This window comes from Calidris pugnax, unplaced genomic scaffold (genome assembly GCF_001431845.1).
Source record: "Calidris pugnax isolate Ruff unplaced genomic scaffold, ASM143184v1 scaffold49, whole genome shotgun sequence".
NCBI classification, from domain to species: domain Eukaryota; kingdom Metazoa; phylum Chordata; class Aves; order Charadriiformes; family Scolopacidae; genus Calidris; species Calidris pugnax.
This window is the reverse complement of record NW_015090798.1, coordinates 584,283-609,255: the sequence shown is the minus strand read 5'-3', so window position 1 is coordinate 609,255 and position 24,973 is coordinate 584,283. Positions and strand designations below refer to the sequence as shown.

The window sequence follows — 24,973 nt, the reverse complement described above, 5'->3', positions numbered from 1 at the left end:
GGGTTGGAAGGAACCTCTGGAGATCATCTAGTCCAACCCTCCTGCCAGAGCAGGTCCACCCAGAGCAGGTTGCACAGGAACATGTCCAGGCAGGTTTTGAATGTCTCCAGAGATGGAGACTCCACCACCTCCCTGGGCAGCCTGTTCCAGGGCTCTGCCAACCTCAAAGGAAAGATGTTCCTCCTCATGTTTAGATGGAACTTCTTATATTCAAGTTTGTGCCTGTTACCTCTTTCCTGTCACTGGGCACCACTGAAAATGTCAAACTGAAACATGGTAGAGAGACAGGGTGAAGAGCAGGAGATGTCTTACTGTACCACAAAACAACTTAACTCCCTAGTTTCTTGTTTTTTTGGTGTACCACATGAGTCATTTAACAGCTTCACACCCAACAGCAGTGCAAGTCTGTTTACAATGGAAAAGCAAAGCTACTCTAATAGTTTCCTTTGAAGGAAGCTGCTTCATACCTTTAGGTCATATGTACACCAACAGTAGCAGGTCACGATCAGTTATTACTTGCCAAGAGACAAAGCTTGTGTGTTTTGTACAGATTTCACAAGGTGAAAACTAATAGATGGAACGCAACCTTATAAAAATTTCTTGTTCAGGTGCACCCCTACCAGAATATATGCCTCCTGTGGGAGATGAAATTTAGGTAACCCCTGTTAGTGTTCATCACTTGACTAAATTCCTCTGCATAGCACTGGAACTATTATTAATACCCTGTTTTCAAAGGGAACCAATGTGGGTGACTTTGATAATACCTATCCTCACAAAATTTACCTCAAAGAATAACCAAATCTTTCTGGAGACAATAATTTGCTTTAGAACTACATTCCCTGATACTAAAGATACTGCATTGGTTATAAGCATCCTTACTCTAAGTTGGCATCTTTCCTAACCAAAAAAGACCAAGAAATTAAGTAATTTTTTTTCTTTTTAATGTACTGGGTCAGCACTGGAAAAAGAAATCAGGCAAGTTTGAAGGGTCCTAGCTGTATTACCAAATTAAACCTTCATAGGAATTAAAATACCTAACAAACCAACTCTCCAGCTTATACACAAGAATCAATGCTTTTGTTTTTTTATATTACATAAAGAACTAATAAAAATCAAAGCATTCTAGACTAGATTCACATGGGTAACTAACACAAGGTGTAATTTCTTTATTTCATAGTAATATGGAAGTTTACCAAAAGGAAAAAGGATGTTTTTTCTGCCATGCACACTCTGTGTGGAAATCAGAGAGTAGGTTTAAGTTCCATCAAACCCCAGTTAACTCCTATTGCCAGTGGCTTAGAGGAGGAGTCAAGAAAATCAGCGTAAGGCAGTGTGGAACTGTCTGTACCAGTCAGTGCGGTTGTATTTTGTTTTGGGGGTTGGTTCTTTTGCTGTCCTGACAGACTCTCCCCAGAGGAGACTAAAGGGCCTCAGTGCAGTGCAATTCCTGTTCACACAATGCTGCACCTTAGCTTAAATCAGAAAAAAATCTGTGTAAACTGAAGGATAATACAGACAATGGATCCACATTTCAGGATGTGAATAATTCACGTTTGGTAAGGATACACATTTAATCTATTCATCTTCAAAGAGAATCTCATCACCACATTAATTAAATTTAATCTTTAAAACATAAATCTTTCACTTATTCAGTCTAGTCATTTTTTTTGATGGAGAATTAACTCCAAAACAGCCTTGCAGTGAAAAAATGCAGGCTGAAATAATGTAATACTGCTATTAGCTGAGGCACTTTTGGGCTGGGGGCAGCAGTTTACACTTCAAGACCAAAACACCTATTTTTTGCATTTCTGCAGTGACTGTGTTTAAGCTCCTACTGTAGTAGAAAGATCCGGTTAATGTAGTCAGCATCATCTGGACAGTTACTGAGCTGAGCAAGTGGGACACCTGGTCTGGTGGGAGGTGTCCTTGCCCATGGCAGGTGGGTTGGAACTCCATGATCTTTAAGGTCTCTTCCCACTCTAAACATTCACTGATTCTATGAAATTTAGGTGTCCACCACCATTTATCCTCTATAGTACTTTGCCTGACCTTCAGCTGGTGCTCCAGAACGATGTGGGGCTTCAATAGGTACCGTCTCACATTTGCCAGAACTGTGTAAATCTTTTAGACATCCTGGGTTTGGGTAAATAAATCAAGCTCAATGGGCTTATGTTACGGTGACCTGAACAGCCTTCTGTACTCCACTGACTGCATTGGCCAGATTCCCATTGATTAAAGGAAGCTTAGACACTAATCACACATGAAGACACCTACAGTTACTTGCCTGAATCCAGAGTTCAATCCTACCCAATGTCACCAAATAAGCTGGTAACAAGTTAAACAGAACTTGGATGGACCTGGAGTTCTGTTTCCTAAACTACAAACAGGACATTTTTCCACCTAATTGTTTCAGTCAGGTCTAAATTAGCAGTTAAGAACCTTGAATAAACAAAGCTACCGCACAACTGCTGTGATAGAAGGTAACAGAAACACCCAGACCATTAGAAAAGGCTGGGGATACTGCCCTGTTTAAATCAGATTATCCTCTGTTTGATACTGACTATAAATAGCACAGAGCAGGCAAACAACTGGGCATATTTTGAAAGGCCTTCTTTGGATTTGCAGATCCTCACAGCACCATTTCTTTGAGAGCTTCGTTATCCTAAGAAGGAGTCCTCACCTCAGCAAGTTGCTTTGGACATGTGTGTTGTTTCATAAATAAGTCCATTTGCCAACTACGTAGCAACAGGAGTTATGATAAACAGTGGCAAGTCAGAAAGGAAGGAATTCTCCATTACAGTTGGCAGATCACTTACACACTTTGTACTTTGATCTCAACAGAATCATTTTTTTTCTCCTTCAGCACAGAGTTTCCTTGTAAGATTAGCGTGAAGTTTTTAAAATTCCTGGTATTTTCAGGCCTAATTTTGTGGTGAACCAATACAAAATGGAGTTAGCTAAGAACAAGCAGTTGGTGTTTCTCAGGAGGCAGCCAGCCTTGATGGATCAGGACACTTTTTGTATTTCTTCAAGCAAGGAAATACTTATTACGAACTTGGCCTTCCCTCAGGACTTTCTGTAAGCAGAGAACCTGGAAGGAACCACAGCCTGGAAAACTGAACAAGAGTGAAAAACACCAAAAAAGCAGGCTGTATCTCTTCACCACAGAGAAGATAATTACGTAAATCAGTCCAGAACAGGATAAATTCCGAGCTGTGTTTGGAAAGTAATATTATGTCAAATCTCAAAAGAGACTGAAAAAACACAAATAGATACACTGAATTGAATTCATACAGAGTAAAAAATTAGAAATTGGAAGGTAAAAGTAAAAAAACCCACCACACCAAAAACAACTCCTTGGGCTAATATAGTATATATTTCTAAATTGCTAATTACTGATGAATCTCAAATCTTTCTTAGTATTTAGCGTATCTTTAGCAGTTTCAGACATCTAATTAAACATATGTATATACACTTCTTGCCTGCCCACCCAAGTAATATTTAAGACAGACAAATTTTTAAGAAATTATTCCACAAAATAATCACAGGCCATATCTATTGCAGCAAAAAACCAGATATATACACAGTAATATTCAGCAGTTAATAGTAAGATGTATTTCCAGAGTATCTACATACAGAAACCTACGCTGTATTTTAAATGTGTGAGGCTACATTACAAGACAACATTGAATAATGCAGTAAACTGAAAATTAGAATCAAGTTTTAAGACTGAAGAACAGTAAGTGCTAGTAAATTCCAAATAAGGACCATGGAAAAATCAACTTAACACTTAGTTCGCAAGTGTTTCCTGAAATAATTACATCAGGCTGAAGTTCTTCTATCTGGTGTTTTCTGCTTTTAAGAAGCTCTGCTTACAATACTGGTTTTTCATATTTTTTGTTTGTTTTACTGTGGTAATTATAAATATTCCAACTATTTCAAAAGGCTTTCTTAAATGAGGAAGTATGGAAATTTATTCTGAAGATGTTCAGATGCTGAGACAGGACTATCTCATTGGAAATGAATGCCAGAATCGATTCCTTTCAGGTAAGAATATATTACATCTTCCGTCTTCTATATATTCATCACAGACTCTTGAGATGCATCTTCCTCAAAGAGCTCCTCAAGAATTTCTCTTGGCAATTTACGAAGAGAGATGCACTCCCTTGGATAATCAAATTTAACTTGACAGTAGTTTTGTGTATCAGGCTGACAGTCAAAAAGCTGAAGTCTCCTTGTTTGTCTTAGAATTTCCATGTAGTGTTCATAAATGCTATTCAAATACTTTCAATTCCTTTTCCCACTCTTTAGAGGACCATCTGGGATAATAATTCTGTCTTTTCCCCAGCATAAATGGTCAGATAAAAAAAATGAAGGATCGGTTTATATAGGCACTACACCTACTTTTGTCACTTCCAGGGAAGGAATGAATTGCTGCATTCTCTACAAAATGAATAACCTCTGCATTGCTTTTGTATCTGGATCAGATTTTTGCATTTATTTTATATGTACCAATATGTACCAATACATGATTGTACTTGTTCAGAGATGTGCAACATAATTTAATTATTTAAACGACAGAATGGCTTTTCCAACACTTTGTAAGTGATATTAAAACATCTAGTCTAACACCAGCACCAGAAATTTAAAAACCAGTAATTAATCATTTATCAAAAAAAGATAATTAGGGCTTCATCAGGAAGTTCACTTTTCCAACACTTTGTAAGTGATATTAAAAAAATCTAGAAATTTAAAAACCAGTATTTAATCATTTATCAAAAAAATATAATTAGGGCTTCAACAGGAAGTTCGCATGCTAAAACTGAAATAAACAGAACATTGATTATCTTGATAGGTGCCCAAACACTTCCTTCTGAATCCTGCCTGTAACTTCCTACAAAAATTTTTATCTATGATTTGGTCTTAAAAGTTTGATCAAATTTCAGTTTTGGAAACCAGACAGAAATGCAAATACAGAATTTATGATTAATGACACCTCCAATTACGTAACAGTGATCTGATACAAGGGAAATCAGACTATGGGAGATCCCTCAAGAGTCCAGCACCGAACCAAGCATGATACTAAAACAACACTCCGCACTCTTAGACATGGTGTGTAAAGCACGTCTGAACCTGCATTGAAACTGCAGAATTAACTGTTTACAGGAATTGTAAATTATACCCTTTGAAAAAAGATAAGACTATTTCCCGGAGTGATTAACTGTTTACAGGAATTGTAAATTATACAATATAAGACTATTTCCCGGAGTAAGATTTGTACTCAGAGGTAAGTCAAACCTTCCAACTCTCTTACCTTTTGGTGGAAAATATGACTTGCTTTCTGCTTTGTGAGGCCAGTCTACTACCAAAGGTCCAAATCGTCTGAAGCTAGCAGTAATTTCATCTAAAAACAGGTATAATAATTGCAATTAAAATAAATGACATAACAGAATGAAGAAGTACTATCACAGATCTTTGTTTCTAGCAAAGATTGACATTTCATGGTAAAAAAAACCCCACAACTTCCAACTCTCATGAAAAAAACACTTCAAATAGACATATCTTCCAAATTGTTAATATTTCTGGTGATTTTAGGCTTACATTTGTTTTTTGGTTGCTTAATAACAGCAGCATTTCAGAAGCATATGGGCGACTAAAGGCAGTGGTGAAAATCAGTGCGAGACTTCCTTAAATTGCACAACTTTGTGATGTCTTTCTGTCCCGGCCACTCCTTCCTGTCACTGGCTGTGAGAACCCTGGCCACGAGGAAAAAGCTAAACAACCCTAAACTCTACAAGAGCAATAACTCATCAGACACAAATATGCTCCATTTCTTTCAGCTGCACCCTGCCATCAGCATATAAACAAGCAGGAAAGAAAGAAAATATATCTCCACATGTGTTTGTTTAGCAGTTGTATTAAAAAGCTGCAGAGCACATTTGACTTAGAAGTTAAAGTGCATCAAAAAAGCTAAAATATATTAAAATAAATCCCTAAGCACATTGCAGGAGAGCATCACAATGAAGATGAAACCAAAATATGGTCTCTCCATGTCTGAAAGTTAATTACCCATAGTCAGCTTGTTTGGTTTGCAAGTTACGCAAGGATTACAATGAACCTTGTAAAGGGACTTCTGTTTGCATTACAAAGCTAGGATGTAATTTACATTTATCTGCACAGGAGAAACCTAATATTAAACAGCACGATTATTTCAGATCGGCACTATTGTACAAAGCAATTCCAACTGCATCATCACGTAACAGTCTGAGATTCTCTGGTACATTCTATTTCAATGCATCACAAAGTGCTCTGCCACTTGACCTTCCTCTGCCTTAGTTCCTCTATTTATGAACAGGAATAATATTAACCTTTCTAAACCACTTCTGAGATCTTCAGGTAATAGTAAAATCGAATTTGAAATTCAATTACTAATAGAAGTTTTCTATGAATAGAGAATAAAGCAGGCACAGATAGAGGACACTATGAAGAAGTAGGATGTATTTGAAAGGAACATGCAAGGTAAGCAGGAGCACAAATTCTAGGCATCAAATGCAACTCTACAATCTGCAAGTGCAGAATCACAGACAACTGAACCATCTCAAAACCAAAAGAAATGGATGACATCAAGTGATATTAAGCTCAATCATCCAACCTTGATGGATATATCCATCAACTCTCAAAGAAACCCATAGTTGTAGCCTTTTGCACAACAACATTATTTTGTGGGGTGGATTACTTCTACTACTTCACTTAAGTTCTTCAAAATGTCTCTTTATTTCTCCCTCCAAACACAGTTCACTTAGTTTTCAGGCAGCTCACCTTCATCAATATCTGGTGGAAGACCTCCAACAAACACTTTCCGAGAAAAACGCTCAATTCGTTCTCCGTTCTGATGAGCTGAATAGCAGGTAGGTGAATTCAAGACTCCAACTTGATCACTATGACCATCATCCAGCAAACCATCATCTATTGGGAAGAGGGAAGAACGGCCTTAAAAAGAAAAGATAATAATATACATTAAAATAGTAATTTTGTGGCAGTACAGGGTGATGTAATTTTAGGGAATGGAGGAATAGCAGTCTGGATATTAGAAAAGTACACATTAGTTTAAAGAAAAATTAAGACAATTAAAAATGTATTAAACTTCAAAAAGGAAATTCAAGGTCACAAGCTGACACCACTGTAAGCATACTATTTCATACTACATTATATTGTAGTTACTCTGCTGCATCCAGTAGGAGAGTAGTAATTTGCTTTTAAATAGAGGGTCTTATTTTTGAAGAGATCATATTAAGGGCTGCTGAAGTGAGGTTCATTAGTCTGCCTTTGGTTTAGCTTCAAGTTAAATTGGTAACTTCCATCACCTTCATGTCTAAAAATCTTACAATTTAATTGAACAGAGGGAAACAGAAAAAACATGTACACAGTAAGAAGTTTAAAATAGGTATGTTTTCTCTTTTAAAGGCATCTGATGCTGATAATGTAAGAACAGATTTAATTTCTAAGGAAGCAAAAGAGAATTTTAATAAATGTGCAGAATGTAACACTTGAGAAGTGAGTCACGGTGCTTATCTATCCATCTCACTTTCAAATTTACCACAGTTTTGGAGGAAAGCCTTGTGGTGGTTCCTAACATATAGCAAACTGCAGTAAGATTATAGTTACCCTGAAAAGCAAGTGCAAAATCCAAGAAGTTCACAGGATGCCTTTGCAAATGCAAACTGATCAAAACAGATGTATGGATTCCAGGGAGGAGTGAAAACATGGTAGTTCTGTCCTGCTTATTTCCCCTCCATTCCATAATTACAAATTTTAGAGAACTTAAAACCGAAAAGATTCGGAAGGTCAGGATATACACCTTAGCTTATTCAAACTTTCACTGCTTTAGATTAGCAACTGAAAGATTAATGAGAGTTGCAAATTCAGAAGTCAGTCTTCTAACTGAAAAAAGCCCAAAAAGACACACTTCTGTGAAGCAAAATAAATCCCCACACATCACCATTTCTCCTGAAGTGCAATTTTCCCTGTTTCTCTCTCACTTATTTTTGAAGTAATAATTAATGACCTCAACTGCTTTCCAAAAACAAGCAAGCAAGCAAAGCCAAAAAACAACCAAGCACGCTTTTGGGAAGCAAGTTAATCTTCTATCTTCTCAAATAGCCAATATCTTTCCAGATTCACCCACTGCAAACCCACAGGCAGTCGCAGCAGGTCCCTGAGAGCTGAGACTGCAGTACTTCAGCCGTGAGCCAAACCCCAGCCTGTCACTTTTATCTCCTCTCAGGGGAAAACTAGAAGAAGGAAAGCCCCATAGAACACCTGCAGACATTGTGCTGATCAGCTAGGGGCAAGGGCAGGGTGAAAGCCATTCACCTCCAGAAGACCACTTGAGAACTAAGTGCTTAAGGACAAGGCTGGAAAAGGGACAGCAAACATCCTGGCCAATGGTCTACGTTATGGTCATGCCCAATGACCTTAGTTGGGTAACTTAAATCCTTAATAAAAATATAGTGCATCAAAAGACACAAAGATGATAGAAAACCACCAAACATCATCAAATGTCACGAGGATCACAAAATAAAAGCAGGACCACAGGATCGTGCAAAGTAACAAAGGCTGCAACTACGTCTTTGTGGTGGCATTTCGTATTTATGTCCTTAAGTAGCACCCGATGGAGAGGAGCCCAGTAAATGCAGAAAGCTGCAGCGAGGTCCTTCCTTCCTTTAGGAATGGTGGTAACGTGTGTTTGAGACTACGGGGAGCAAGAGATGGCATCCTTGCTTGCTATGGTAACATCAGTGGAGTGGCTCTAAAAGCAGAGGCATCTGGCTGGTGCTCAACGGGGCAGAGCAGTGAGGAAGCAAGGGAGAAACAGAAAGTTAACACAGCTGGAAGAAGGAGCCAGGCAGATTCTCCTTGTAAATCATCTATCCAGACGTAAGAGGAGCAAGATCATGCTGTGAAGACTGTGGCCACTGAGTAATGTGCCGATGAGTTTCAGTGATGAAGACTAATGAGGATGATCGGATCGTAAACGGGTACATGAAAAAGAGGTGACGTTTGGTTACACAATCAAGACGTAACAGTGAATTTCTGAACTACTGATGTGGATGGTGGAGAATACGGAGCTGTTATCATAGTGACAACGCAAGGAAAAAGTGGCTAAAAGAAGAAATCAGACTCAAATTGCAGGAACTCGCAGCAAACTGCAAAAGTGTAATTTTCACTAATATACAAGAGTTATTCTTAGTATCTTAACATCTTAAATCTAAAATGACTGTAATTTTGCTGGGTTCTCTTTATAAAAAGCATATAGATTTGTTCTTTATCTCCGCAAGCCTCTATACTGCAGGAAAAAAGAAACTATTTAATAAATTTGTTGGCATTAGAATATTGCCACAAACATACTGAAGTATGTGCAGGGGGTTAGGTTTTTGTTCTGATTTTTAAAAAACAACACACAATTTATACTTAAGGAAGGTGTCTCTTTGGAGCACAAAAATTATGTTTTTGAGTTTCTCAGAAAGTTATTCTTAGACAACTCCAACTTAAAATACACACAAGTATATAGGCAGAAAAATAATCAAAGCTAATCCTCAGAATGACTTATTTTTAACTCACAGACCAATGTTAAAACCTAAGAACAATGAGAATCTAAGGCGCTCTTGCCAGGACAAATTAAACCATCGGAAGTGATACTGGAGCCATCAGTTTTACTGTAATGTGGGAAAAGCTTTGCCAAAAGCACTGCAGCTCCTCAGAGAGCTAAGGTGACACAGAGGACAACAGATTAGAGCAACACGCTCTACGTGATTACTAATACTTCTCCCTCCACTTTCAAATGTCTCTCAGGGGAAGGCAGCAAAAAGGTAGATTGCTCAGCTTTCACATTTCTCCCAATGACTGTGAAATAAAAGGATAAGCCCTTTTAAATACTTGTTAGTTTTTGTTTTATGACAGTGAAAAGAATTAAGCAGAACAGTCAAAATACCATTGTACTGTTACATACACTGCCCGTGATCTAGATCATCATTCCACTCTCCATTAGGTCCACCAAGCAACCAGGTAAGAACCAAGGCAGAGACCAAGAGAGAGACACATCAACTTATGTGTACACTGGGAACGCCAGAAGCTATCAAAGATCTTGATGTTTTTGCTGCACGCTTTATAACAACCCCAGGTCACTTCCTCATATAGTTAAATCAGTGTCACTTTTCCAAGGTGAGTGAGCATATGTTAGGTTATACGACAAAAATCTGTTTACTGTTTCTAAGAATTGTCACAAGATTCCTTGCGAAGTTTATGAAAGACTTAGTTTTCACTGTCACTTCTACAGAAGCACAAGAAGATGAGTTGGAACAACTAGCAAATAGTGTATTTCAGGGGACAACTGCAAGCAGTAGCCAATAGCAAGACTCAAATTATAGTTAGAACTACAGTGTGTTAACTGATTAAAGGATTGGCAATTTAAACTCTAAAATGAAAGAGATCAATGATCGTAACAATCCAGACCGCACCCCTCCGTCCCTCACACCCTCTGTCTTCCCCAATCTAAGACAACATGCAGATAAGCGTTTATAATCAACAATCTGGATTAATTAATCGTAATGATCAGTAACAGCTCAATCAGAATTAATTGTATTGTAACAAACAGAAGTGAATTACCTCGTCTTCGCCCATAACTCCTCGCTGCATGCAAACAAAGGACAAATTGTAAAATGTCAAAGAACTGTATCATGCCCACATATTAAAATATTTAAAATACAAAGAACTATGTGGGTAAGCGATAAGTAAAAATCTGCACTGGTACTTGCTACTGATAATTGTAGATGAGAATACATTAAACTCAAGTGTCACTTCAATACTGTACTATTTTACTACTAAATTGACGTTAGGACCAACCCTAAAGAAAATACTTTAAAATATTTCAACATGTCTTTATCTTAACTTCATGTTAATTATGGATGGATCAATGATGGTAACTTTGTAATTCATCCTCACAAAGTGTGATTTGTATCTCACACAAGTGTCTTAATAACACACCGGGTTCTGAAATTGTAAAAAGGAAAATATTACTTTAAACAAGCATGTAGCAAGCATTAATCACAGAAACATCCTGGTCCATGGAACAGTTTGTACAGTCCTTTGCAGTGACAATACAAATGCTATAAGCCGTGACCTTCCTTTTTCATGAAAAGACCTAGCAGAAAATTAACCGCAAGGTTTTGTTTGAAACAAAAGTCTCCTTGTGGTAGCAAACAAAATCAGGGCACAAGTCACAAGAAACAGCATTGTATCAAAAAACACTGCACAAAGGCAAAGCAACAATTTCTGACAGACTGCAAGTAAATCCAAGATTTTTCTAACTTCTGAGTTTTGCAAGATTCTTAAAGAGATCATGCTTATAGCTACAGTTCAGAAGACCATACTGATCGCTTCTCTGCCTGAAGGCTAGGAAACTAAAAATAGAGAGATTACTAACACAAAAACTATTAAGCTGCCTGTAATTTCTCAGTTACGTTTCCACAAAGTACTTTCAATTCCTGTTTCACAGACTTTGTATCTGAGAAAGATTACTTTAATCATTGCAGCATTGTAGTTAAATATCCAAATAGAAAACATCACTATAAACCGTAATGCTATAGCAACATTTATGAACAAAGATCACTGTGTCTCAGCATTACTGTTTTGATTTTACCAGGACTCCATGCATACATCTCTCCCAAAAAGCAGCTGTGGTTCTGGGACACTAAAATACATGCAGCCTCATAAACTCTGTGATTTGTAAACGTCATTCTCATATTATTAAATACTTATATCCCAGTACCTCCCAAATGCACAGGGTTTAAAAAATTTTTTTACAAGTATAGTATTTTCTTCTTTGCTATCTTGATTCTTTCCTACTAGGAATTCAGTGAATTGTTTAGGGAATTTTGAAAAAATGTCTCCTTGTTTTTTCTTCCTTAAACTCTTGATTTGTTACACAACAGTCATCATATTTCCATCCAACTTGCACTGAACTCACTTTCAGACTTACTTGCTTTTGTCTGATAGGATTACTATTGATGAGAATTGTCTTTTGCCCAAGTTTTTCAGGTCCTCCAGCTTTCTACTAGTGAGCCAAAACTTTTAGAAAAGCCTACTTTCCCAAAGAGACTCGGTTATCTAACCAAGTAGAAACACCTAAATTCAAATCTATCAAAAAACCCCATTATTTCAATCTGTCTATTAAATTTAAACCTATCAAAATAGAATCCACAAAACAGAATGTATTCTTCTATCACGGAATTGTCTAGGTTGGGAGGGACCTTTAAGATCATCCAGCCCAACCACCAACCAAACTCTGATAAAAACCATCACTAAACCATGTCTCTATGTGATTAGTTCTCTCATTAGCTGCTGCTGCTGCGTGGGGAGACTTCATGCCAAATTTCAGACTCGTTTCCCTCTGAAGTCAGGCCCTTAAAGACAGGCAGTTGTACGTCAGTGTTGCAGCTCGTAGGGATTGTTTCTGACTCTTGGCCAAAGTGCCTCCCACGCAGCATTAGCAGCAGCGTCACTAAGACCTCGCCTAACCCCCCCCATATGCCTTTTTTTTTTTTCTCTTTTTCTTCCACAAATAAAACTAGAGTAAGCAGGGAAAATTCAAGTGCATCACATCCATAGCAGTGACCGCAGTTCCATACCCTTTCTCAAAGAACAATATACAAATGCATATTATAAGCATCTTTTGGGACAAGCCTTAGTAATTTTTCCCCTCTACTGCCACTTCTGCTCCTTTCTGCCCACCAAACAATCTCAGCTAATTTCTTATATTTTCATAGTTAGGACAAGCTGATACACATAAAAATATTTCATTACAGAACACCTGAACCGTTTTTCTTTGTGCATTTAATAATCAACAACAGTGATTTTAAGAAGAAACACAAAAGGCTTATTAAAATACTAAAAAAACCCCAATGCAATTCAACTTAAAAGGGTAGGTCCTGCAGTATTTTATACATAGATGGAAATTACAATGATGTAGGAAAGTTATCTATGTATTCTTTGCTTCGGCAAAACAAATCAGAGAAAATGAGAAAATATCTGTACTTCTTGTTGCCACATTATTTACTTTACTTGTGTGGCAAATCTCCTTCTCTGATATTTATTTGTCCTGCCCATTTAGATTGCAAACTAGTTTGGGCAGGGATTTTCTGCCATTTTATGTCTACAAAACTTTGATCCTGTTCCTAAGAATCTGTAGGCACTGCTGCAATAAATGTGATCATTAACAATCAAAATGTATGTTTTTGCAAAACTTGTTATTTTTTCCTATTTTCATCCAGATTTTAAGACCACAGTGGTTATAGGTAAGTTGTTTCAATCACAGTAAATACAAAGTTTTACTGTTACTAAAAATATGACGTTAAAGCAAACATATCCTATCTTCATGAAACTTCAGTGTTTTAATCTCTCCACACCACAAATATATATATATATATATAAACTTCCTTTCTAAGGCCAGGTATTACTTGTGAAAACAGTTCCACTGAATCAAACTTTTAGTACATTGTAAGCAATGAGATTATTCTTTCTGAAGATATTAGATTAAATCAGAAATATTTCTGTGTTTATTAAAATAACATACACATGTTTTACACCTTTCAGAGCACATATGCATGTGCTGAGCATGTGGTCTGTATAAATATACACATTTAATTATAGATTTATCTATACATATAGTGTGTGTATATATATATACACACATACACATACATATATATATATAAAAAAAAAAGAGAAGGGTACATGGAGACCTTACTGTGGCCTTTCAGTACTGAAAGGGGGCCTACAGGAAAGATGGGGACAGACTTTTTAGCACCGCCTGTTGCAATACGACAAGAGGTAATGGTTTTAAGCTGAAAGAGGGTAGATTCCGACTAGATATACACTGAGGGTGGTGAAACACTGGGACAGGTTTCCTGGAGAGGTGGTAGATGCCCCATCCCAGGAAACGTTCAAGGTCAGGTTGGAGGAGGCTCTGAGCAACCTGATCTAGTTGAAGACGTCTCCGCGCAGTTGGACTAAGTGACCTTTAGAGGTCCCTTCCAACCCAAACTGTCCTATGATTCTACGTATTTAACATACGTACCTACATAATTAGTGCGTAAGTTTAGATAAATAATTGCAGGGAAGGCAGCCCTCTAGAAGAGGTCAGACACTGCAGGCAAATAATTGATTTGCAACAACAACAAAAAGGAGAGATTAAACTTCCTTCCTTCCTGGACTTGTTCAAAGAATAAGCCATAGAGAATTATTTTTTTAATCTTTTAGTCTATAAAGCTGGATATCTTAATTAGCCAGAACTTCTGAAAGATTTCAAATGAGTGAGAAAATAGAAGAGATACACTTTTATTCTAGAAAATAAATTGGGCAACACATGCAAAAAGTATAATGATGCCCAATAAAACTGACAAATAAAGTCCAGTAATGCTGGAACCTTCAAACATTAAGAGTTCTGTATATACAACAAAGACATTCCCTTATAATTCTTATCTTCTATTTCTATATGCCTGAAGTTGCAAACTAATAAGGCTTAAATCTGTAAAAAAAATTAATACGCCCCTTTCTGCAACTTAAATCAGCTCAGAGATAGAAATATGAGACAGAAGTAAACACACTTTTTGTCCATGTTTATCTAACACCAAGACAATAGGAATATAACTTTAAATGTTATTTGAGCAATGCTATCACACAAATAGGAAATGCATCATTTCTATTTTATTCAGACACGTATTTCAGATATATACCAGAGATCAAATATGTACATATTTAAATAGCTCAACTGAACCACTGAGCTGAATTGCAAATACTATGTTGTGTAACAGGAAAAACTATGAGGCAAAGCTTCCTCTATTTAAAGATAACTGTGAAATTGATGATAGAAAGTAAGGTAAAATACTATTTGTCACTAACATTCCTGATTTAATGATCCAGTGGTGACAGTGAAGTAATGAAGCCTTTTTCATTAATACTTATTTGTCTTTCAAGGAAATCCATAAACAATTATGGCAAAATTTTCCCAAGAGTCTAGACTAAAGGAGGCAGGTGCCTAATTCCCATTTTATTCGATTGGATTTGAGTGCCTAAATTCTGTTAAGATTTCTTTAGAAATCACATCTTTAGAGATTTTAAAGCTGAAAGAGATCGTTATGACCATTCAAGTTTGGCAAGCCTAACAGGCTAAAGAAATCCATTTAGCAATTCCTGTATAGGAAGTTTAACAACTTCTGTTTGAAGTAAACCACTTTTTTTTAGAACACAACCAGCTATAGTATCTCTAGGATGGAAAGTCTAGTGCTGCCTTGCTAAACTAATCAAATGGTGAATTATGTTTCAGTAGCCATTAAATAAATTCAATGCATTAAAACTCTGAAAAGGGGTTCATGCTATAAAAGAGAAAAAACACCCTACACCCCAACATACTGAATTATTGCTTGCTACAGAAAGGTTCTAAGTTGACAATTAAAGATGTACTCAGGTAAACCCATTCCAAAGTATCTTTTTCTTGACTTTTGAGAGATAACAGTCATTAAAAATGCATTGCTTTTTTTTTTTTTTTTACAGCTTGAGCTGAAACAAGAGATATAATTATCAGATATATAATTTATTAAAACACATAAATCAGCTTTCCTTTGGTTCACTTCATTAATTTAAATAATGAAAACTGTAAATATTAATATTAGGTACAGTTCAGTAAGTACACTTTAAATGAGCTGGAAGAGATCTATCATTCAAGAAGCAGAAAAACTAGCTAAAATAAGTTTTATCTAAAAGGGCTTCGTCTTAAAAGGGTTGAGGAATTCCAGCTTGGGTTGGCTCTGAAGGGTACAGGGGACCACGCTGAGCTGCACTGATGGGTACATCAGACCCTCCAGGGACATGGCATGGAGCTTGGGTGTCTAAACATGCCATGTCAACTAAATCCCAAAGGGCACACCTGAAAATTAGGTGTTGCAGCACCTGTCTCTTAAATACTCAAATTGTTATTTTTATGTCACCTATTGAAGGTTGGAAATAATATGGCAGCTTTTACAGAGAACAGCAGTCCCGTTAAATGCTAAACTTCCAAATACAGTGTAAACCCCGCCAGCATTAATAACAAAACAAGGTATTCTACAGTGCATATTCTAGCTCTGCAGTAAGATTTTCAGGATAGAGTAGTGCCACTGAGATGCATTTTTCCAATATCCGTGATAACAGCAAAAACCTTTTTTCCTAGATATTCCATGGAGTAACAATGCTTCCCATGTGCTCGTCACACAAAACTATAAAAAGAGAAGCTCACCATTCTAAGCACTAAAACAAACCAATTAAAAAAATATTAACTTCTTAGACTGACCACATTGAAATATTTCACAGTTGCTCATAAGATTTCTTAATTGTTAATGCCTTCCCATCTAAACTTCATTATAAATCAGCAGATAATGACAACTGCACATACACCACCTCAACGAAGCAGCTTGCAGAATAGCTCTTACAGTTGCAGTTAATACATATTGTTAACTGTTGTACGTGTTGTAACATCAAAGCACATCGTTATTCAATGTAATTTCTGACCAGGAATCAGGATTATGTGAGCTAAACCCTAATTTTATTTCAACAGTTAAGTAGCTATGTTCACTGTTCAAGATACTCCATTATTTTACAGAACTATTAAATACCAAAGGACCTAATTCTTCAAATGTCTGTTGTGCAATATTTGCCTTTACTGGGTATAAAGCTAAACCTGAATTTTCTTAAAATTTTAAGCATTTACTCAGTGTAACACAAGGGAAAGTAGATGTTTTTTTCAGTTTATATCCATTTGCACAAGTGTAAGTGACTGAGTAGAAGGGTAAGACAATTGGAAAAAAAAAAAAAAAAAAAAAGAGCTCCACAGAACCACAAACTTGAAATAACTATTTTGACTGCATTTTTTAATAATTATGTCTTTACTGGTAACGTTTAGATTCATCAAGTCAATGACAAAGTGTACTTGCTTTGTGTGCAGCAACTTTCACTTTTTCTAATCTAGAGAAGCTGTGGCATCATAGCTCTAATTTTTCCCAATGTAGAAAACATTTGTGTGCAAACCCCCTGATTTATTATTGACTTAGATGGATTACCAAGCTCTGCTTCCTTCTTTAGCCTTGAACAAAGGCTAAAGTTCATGCCTTCACTGAGTAGCAGATGTTCATGAAGTTTGACCTACTGGGAGAGGAACGTGAACATGAACTCTAACTTCAGCATATTTCGCAGTCAGAAACTTATTTGACAAAGCCAGTTCCAAAAAACCCAATAAAAAGAAAATGGTATTTCACGTAAGTATAAAAAAAAAAGGTATCCAGTTCACTCTTTATTTACACAAGATAAAAAACCATGCCTCTCTGGCCGCCTTATTTTTCTAATTCCTGTTTCTGTATAACAGATTTCTAGTGGATTTTCAGAGAACATCCCACTGGTTTGCTTGAGAACAAAAAAGAATAGTGCATCGTTACAAGCATTTCAGATTTCAAATAAGCTAGATATAATGAAAGCCTGTTGCAAGATTAGCTCTTGCCATTCAACTCTGAAAAATGGCAACAGTCCCATCAGTGTGGAAGACTAGAGGCAAGTAATTCAATAACAGAATATAATAGTATAATTTTATACCAACATGTCAGATTTAAGCTAAGCTAGAGATAATTAGAAACTGTTATAAGATTAGCACTTACCATTTAACATCAGAAGATTGTCAGTCCCTGGATGTGGGTAACTCAAGCGACCTTAAAATAAAACAAAAACCAAAGGACAAAAGAAAACAAATACAGAAGTTTTAGCTATTCTGCTGAGAAAAAAAAAAGAATAATGAAAAATCACTGATTAGAATTTAAATATAAACTATATTTCCAGTTTGCCTAAGGGAAATAAAGAGCTAATATTTAACTCCAAGCACATTAACCAACAATACCCTTGACCCAAGTTAAAGCTGACAAGAACAGACTTCTTAACCTTAATTCTCTGGTCATAAGATCTGCAATGTGCTTTGGGATCAGCTCCAATGGGATAAAGCCACTTTTTGTTTCATGACACCCAGAAATAGTGCTGACTGCTTTAGTCTTCTCTTTCATACTGACTGTGAATAACTGCACTATGCACATTGCTTAACAGAGCGGTATTTCTACAGTTTAGTGCTTCACTACTGAATCAATTTGAGATAAAAATCATGTTAATAGGAATTAAGGCATTAAAATTTTATTAACCAATTTATGACTGTATCTTGGTGTATTACATATAACCGTTGTATGTAACATTTTCAGTAAGTCTGGCAAAACTAGAGTACTGGTTTATCTACAGAATTAACAAAAATAAAGAACATGACAGGTAACATTTTTAACATTTTATATTGAATTAAAAATATATTAAAATCTCATATCCTGACATTAGAATTTTTCAAGTATTGCGTTTTACTACACTGGTCGTATTTTATACTTAATAGTTAGATGAATGGTTTAAAATGCACAGCTGAAGTGTCTGTTCACTACAAATTCCTTTTTATTAAAGGAGACGTTTTCTGTTTACAGGAAGCTGCAAACATACCAGTAGTGCACACTGACCTAGAGAGACATCTACAATAGCTGCTGTGTTCGGAAGAAGTGTGCTTTAATGTGAAAAAGCCCCTACATTTCCATCTATCTTGCTATTAAAACATACTTGCTTGCTTATACTCCATAAGCATATGTAAAAAAAAAAAAATAATACCCTAACTTAAACATTTAAATCTTTTGGAGGAAATCAGAATGTTTGTGGAGGCATAAAAAAGAATCCAGTCTGGAAAAAATGGGCATTTAGAACTCACATGGGTTTAAAGGGAAATAGATATGCAGATGTTAGTAAGTATTAGTAAGATGCTATCATACCCTAATAAGGATCACTCTCTCTAAAAAGAAACAAAAGGGAAAAAAACAAAAAATGTATCAGCAATTTATATATTAAGGTTGTCTAACAATTCCTATCATACACCAGCTTCCCTCCCTCACCACCTACTGTTGCTAAACCCATGTGATTAGAAGCAAGATTGGAAATTCCTTGAAACAGTAGTTCTGTGTCCCAAGGGACAACTTTGGGGTTAAATAACAAAAATTTTTGCTGGAAATCTGTAAGTAATAGGGTCTACGTTTTGCTCTTCCCCTTTAGGAAACCAATGTGATAGTTTTCCAAAACTACAGAAACCAAAAACTGTAGAAAAAAAAATATGTCGTAAACTCTTACACTCCAAATTTCAGAATAGGAAGATTAAGAACATCTGGGATATTTTATTCAGCCTTACTATTTACAGGAATTGTGGCAAAGAGATATATATATTTTTTTTTAATACAGACACACACTTTCCCACTGATTTCATTCTTATTAAGAATTGATGGTATCAGAACACCTGCAGATTGGGTAGGAACTATGTGCTTGGGAATTTGAAAGGCTGGAGAAAGCAGTGAAGGGCAATGGCAGTCTCCTGGAAAAGGGCAGCTGAAACCACCCGAAGGGACTCTGCTCTTTTCTCTAGTGTCTACAGAATTTTTGAGCAGACTTAGGCAAGATACTAAACAAAAATTTGCGGGAGCCTCCGTCTTCATGTTCCCTATCTCCAAGATGTCCAGTTTTAATATCCAAGCTATTTTTTCTGTCGTGAATATTTACAGCTATACCTAATGTTTCTTGGAACTATAAATATTCTGCCCTTCTAGCTGGTATAACAGGAAAAAAATTCGGAACAAGGCATCCTTAAATCGCAGTCTGGGAGCTGCCACTGGTTTGCTCAGCCTGGTGGATAACAAGTCACTTTCCTTTAGCTCCTAGTTCTTTGGTCTATAAAAGAATAAAACTCATTTACCTAACAGCAAGAATTTTACAAGATTACTTACTGTCACCATCATGTTTATATGTGGTGCTATAGACACACTTGCAAACAATATGAGCTGTTTCTTGCAAATGAGAATGCGGCGTTTATCTAAAATAATAATAGAAATTGTGAGAAATGATTCTCTCATCTTGAACCTCCTTGAGTCTGTGGTGACAGTCTTTCTCCTTGCCTGTATACATTTATATCCTTTTCCTATTCATCAAGGGAGACAAAAGATACATTTTTTCTGTAATTACTACAGAAAAAGAGGTCAGATTTAAGGCCCAGCAGGAGAGAGAAGCCCACCACTGTCAACACCTGGAGAGGAAAACCCCTTTGGATCACAGTAAATCCTGGATTTACAACTCTGGGTCTGCATTCTTTTGGGTTTGTTTTCCCCCTATAGCTTCGCAGATAAGCTGCATCTGAAACATAGGTGCCAAACTGAAAAAGTTAAAATAATAAAGCACTCCTCATTAAGCAGTGCGGAGAGAGTGTGCTAATGAGCTGGGCCCACCACTGCAGCGTAAAAACAATGAGTCACACAAATGCAGAGAAACCCAATCTCACCGCGTTACCCAGATGTATTTGCTAACTCATGAATGATTTGAGGGTTAAGAACAACCGCGTTACCCAGATGTATTTGCTAACTCAGATCATGAATGATTTGAGGGTTAAGAACGAAAAATGAGCAACGCAGTATTCAGTACATGTACAGCTCTAATGATACTTCCTTTAAGTCTTAATTACATGGTTATTTCAATGAAATCATACTTTGCATTACTGCATTTTGGGGAACTTAATACTTGTGTTTACTACCTTGTCTAGTACTTGGACTGACAACCTTAAAAACATTTTTAATATAGAGGGTTTGCTTATTTTTTCAAAATACAATCACTGCTATTTAATACGTTAACTTAGGTCCTTAACCCTCAGACCAAGCTGTTGAAGCAAAAGGCAGTGTTTCTAGGGTGTCCACCTGAATTTAATGATACACGTAAACTCAGAACACTTCATGTATGGAACTGGGTGCACGACCAGTCTTACCCTGAGCTCAGATTACAATATTTTTTTAACATATTTTTCTAGTTAAATGGACATACGCATTATTAAACCTCACTTAAAATATCACTATATAAAATACAGCAGATGGGAGTAATTGTGTGACATTTTGTTAATTGTAACATTTTATTATTTATTAAATTATGAGAATTTACTTTGCATTTATCACATATTTCTCTCTAGTCAGCTATTTTCACTGCATGTTGTTAAATGTGTTTTAAAAAGAAGTACCATTTGACGAACTGCCCTCACCACAAATCCTATCTAATCCCATCCTACTTCCATGTCAGTAAATCGTATAAACTGTTCAACAGATATTTTAGTGATTCCAATGGCATCCGCCTGCTTAAAAAAAGAAATTTTAATAATATATAGAGATGCTTTACTAGTTTAGAATCAACTACAAATTAGTTAGAGAATATCTAATATTTTTAAATAATTGACATATTTTATTCTTGAGAAATATCACTTCACTGACTGTGTAGTACAGCACTTCGCTCTACAGCATCCAAAATGAGTGATGTGCTGCTGTCTGGAACAAATAGAGTGCCTAATATTTTAGTATTTCAATATCATGAAGTATCACGTTATAGAAATTTTCTCTGTGCAAACCTGAACTTGCAACTTCATCACATTACTGCTAATTAATAACTCTCATGTATCATGGCTAAAGAGAAGCAGGTATGTTTGACGTTTCTCATGCAACTAGAGTTCTATTGAATTTAGCTCCCTCTTCCATATCTAAATGTGATTAATGTTACCAGAACTGCCTGGCATGTGCTTCTCACAACGTATTCTTCTGTAAGGACAGAAAAAATACAAAAAGCTTGCAAATAAATTTTGGTGGGCTAGTTTATCCACTAAATCCAGCTAAAAGTCTTGCTAATCCAAACCATGAGGAAAGAGTAACCAACTTAGTTTTAGTGACATTTCTATAATCTCATGTTTCTAATACGGGCAGTGGAAATTTAAATTTTTTGGTAAGCTGCGTCTGAGCACACAGATGCAGTTGTGCTTGCTCCCTTTTTGTTTGAAAGCAAATTCATATCCACTTTTGGAAACACATACTTTCTATTCCCATTTGAATAAACTGTTGGAGGAACCCCCACGTATTCAAACATTAGGGATAGATTTAAGTATAACCACCACTTCAAACAACATTGCTGACTCAGTTTCACAAGTTTGATATCTCATATCTACTCCCTCCCCCTTTGTTTTTAAAAAGTCTTAAATAGTTGAATCAAGAGATCTGACTAGAAGAAAAAAAAAAAGCTTCCAAGTGAAGCTTTTCCCAAACTACTCTAAGGGAGCAGTGAATGGCTGAGCGTGGTAGCAGTTCCAGAAAGTTGAGGTTTTGAATCAGCGTGGTGAAGACAACAGCACCAACCCCTGCGTGGATGACACCGAGTTCCAGATTTCTACGCTTTCAAACGCTTGTGTAAGGATTATGTAAGTCATAACGAGGCCAAACGTGTTGTCTCTGACAGTCGATTTAGTCTATTTTGGCAAATCAGTCTTAAATAGATTCTTTTATCATAAAAAGTTTCCGTGACAGAAAGAGGAAAGAATCTTTATGTACAATTTCAAAGCCTTTTCTATGACCAAGAGTGAAGTTTCTCCTCTTTGCTTTTTTTGTTCAGCCTCAGAAACTCTTTTCCCAGTGCAATTTGAATGGCTCTAGGAAGCAGTTGCATAATTCTACACCTTACAGTTCCTAACAAAAAAATAATACAAAACAAATTTCTTTGAAAACAAAAGTTACCATATGCAAAGCAAGGCAATGTTCTCTGCTGTGTTGCTGAGTCACCAGTGCTTTGCCTTTGACTTCACTGAGCATGCGTCAGCAGGTTTCTTTTAAAAGAAACACATCTACCAGCTGACAAGCTCGACTAAACCAATTTAAAGGGAAAACAAAAACAAGAAAAAGCAAGACAGACTTCTAAGGGCATCAAGTTACTTTTCCCCATAGATAACTCAAATAATAGTGTTTTACTTTTATTATTACTAGCTATACAAAAAACGTATTTGTGCAACCTTCCTACAAAATTTGTTTTGCCCCTCCCAAAGAAACAGGAGAAAAATTCAACATGAAGTTAATATTCCTGCTGATTTAAGTTCAGTGCTATCTCAGATCTGCCTTGCAGAGCTGTAAGAGAGTTGGTCAGGACACAGAAATGAATTGAAAATCGAGTACAGTATCGAGACTCTTGGCTTATAAAAGACAAGCACTTAAGTTACATGGGAAACACCACATCTTCAGTAGAAAGCTGTTTAAAACGGTAGATAATGAATTGCATTAAATGACCTGCTTCTCAATTCTAATACATATTCCATGTAAAATATAACCATTTCTTTTTTTTTTTCCATAAATTGTTTTGGCCCAAACATACTGGCTTTCCTATTTCTGAGATGTCTAGAATCCAGCTTTTCTATGTCTTGAAACCAAGAAGCATTGGTATTTAGGGCAGAAGGGAAAAAAAAAAATGCAAGTACACAAGAGGTATGTCTGGAAAAGAGTTATACTACCAATACCCATATATTTCAGGCTGCCAATATTGTAATTCTCCTCTCAAAATAGTTTTAAGAGCTATTAGAAGAATAAAAAGGGTATTTAAGAACAATGATGTAAAAACTAATTATTTAAACTTTTATTAACTGTAGTTTATATTCCATTGATTGGATGGGGTAATCTTAAACATTAGTTAATGTCTTATTACGAAATGCATTCAAGAAAGCTTCATGGGAAAGATTAGTTTTAATAGCAGCAGCATTTCTGCTGCAATGACTAGTGAAGTCGAACATCTATTCCCTATCAACCTACCTTGAAAAAAAAGTCTTACTGAAATCTAAAAATTAGTTCTTTCTTTTCATCACATCTGTAGTAATGACTAAATTTTGTCTAAGTGAAGTTGAAACTATGCATCCATAAACAATTTTTTTGGCAGGCATAAATTCAGCTTTCAGTTTGCAATGAAGTTTTTTCAAGTTCACGAAAGTGAAAGTGGCGAAATTTGTGTTTCTTCTAGAATGGATCTTGAAATGCAAAACTTAAAGCTGTGACCTAGTACACGCTGTGTCTGTTCTGCATTGTGCAAAGTCTGAGACGAGATGCTTAGTCATACTCCAGATATTGTAAGCAGCTAAATCTGAAACACGTGCTTAAAATTCCAGGGACCTTCATTTTACTGCTGTGGTCAGATATAAAAGATGCATTGTTTTAACGTGGTTAGATTTACATAAAAATATTCTCTAGTTACAAAATATTCTTTACTTCCAACAAAGTATGTTATATATTAATAACAACAACAAATAAATAACAGTAATATTCTTAATCCTTCACATTCTGCAAGCAAATATGATGGGTTCTTAAGTAAATGTCAGATTTTCTGTGGTGAACAGAAAAGCCACAGAGTCTGAAATAATAAAATTAGTGTTTCATGGTTTGCAGAAAAAAAAATAAAAAATTAAGTTGCTAGGAAATTACAGAAATGCCAACTAATGGTGACTACACAGAAAAGGGACAGGGAGCAACTAAAAGGCTATTTTAGGATGTGATCTCTTCTTCCCATTTTCAGCCAGTGAGGAACGTTTCTCATGTCTTACTGTTACTAATGTAGCTATTTCAGCTGAAATAATAACTTCCAAAGAGAAAAAAAATATCTTAACCAATTTAAATAACAGCACACAATTACTCTATTTAAATTCTGTTGGCGTGTGCATTGTTCTCTGGCACTCAAACAAAAAAAAATGGATTTCCTTTGAATTCATCACTATCTATGGCTTCCATCTGTTTTAGTTCAAACATAAAACTTCGCAGAATTTTCACTGCAAAAGTATGATGGTGAAACCGTTAAAAAAAATAATCTCTTAACTGTAGACTGAAACCATATACTCGTGTCCCTAGAAAGCACAGAATAACTACGGAAACTTTACTGAGTTTTTCAGAAGTGTCTCTGTACGAACCCAATTCACTTTAAAATCTTAAAGCTTTGTCTTGTCTTATTCTCGTTG

General features: G+C 36.1%; 1 protein-coding gene across 1 annotated transcript in view; it reads right to left on the bottom strand.

The window, feature by feature from the left end:
• The window catches only part of CPEB2 (cytoplasmic polyadenylation element binding protein 2), a 56,740-nt gene that overhangs the window by 14,636 nt on the left and 17,131 nt on the right, over positions 1 to 24,973 (bottom strand). Inside the window, exons 4-7 of the mRNA XM_014937038.1 lie at positions 17,739 to 17,789; positions 10,666 to 10,689; positions 6,820 to 6,990; positions 5,315 to 5,404 (exon numbers count right to left, since the gene is read on the bottom strand). Of these exons, the coding sequence (XP_014792524.1) occupies positions 5,315 to 5,404; positions 6,820 to 6,990; positions 10,666 to 10,689; positions 17,739 to 17,789 (336 nt within the window). The remainder of the gene's footprint in view (positions 1 to 5,314; positions 5,405 to 6,819; positions 6,991 to 10,665; positions 10,690 to 17,738; positions 17,790 to 24,973) is intronic.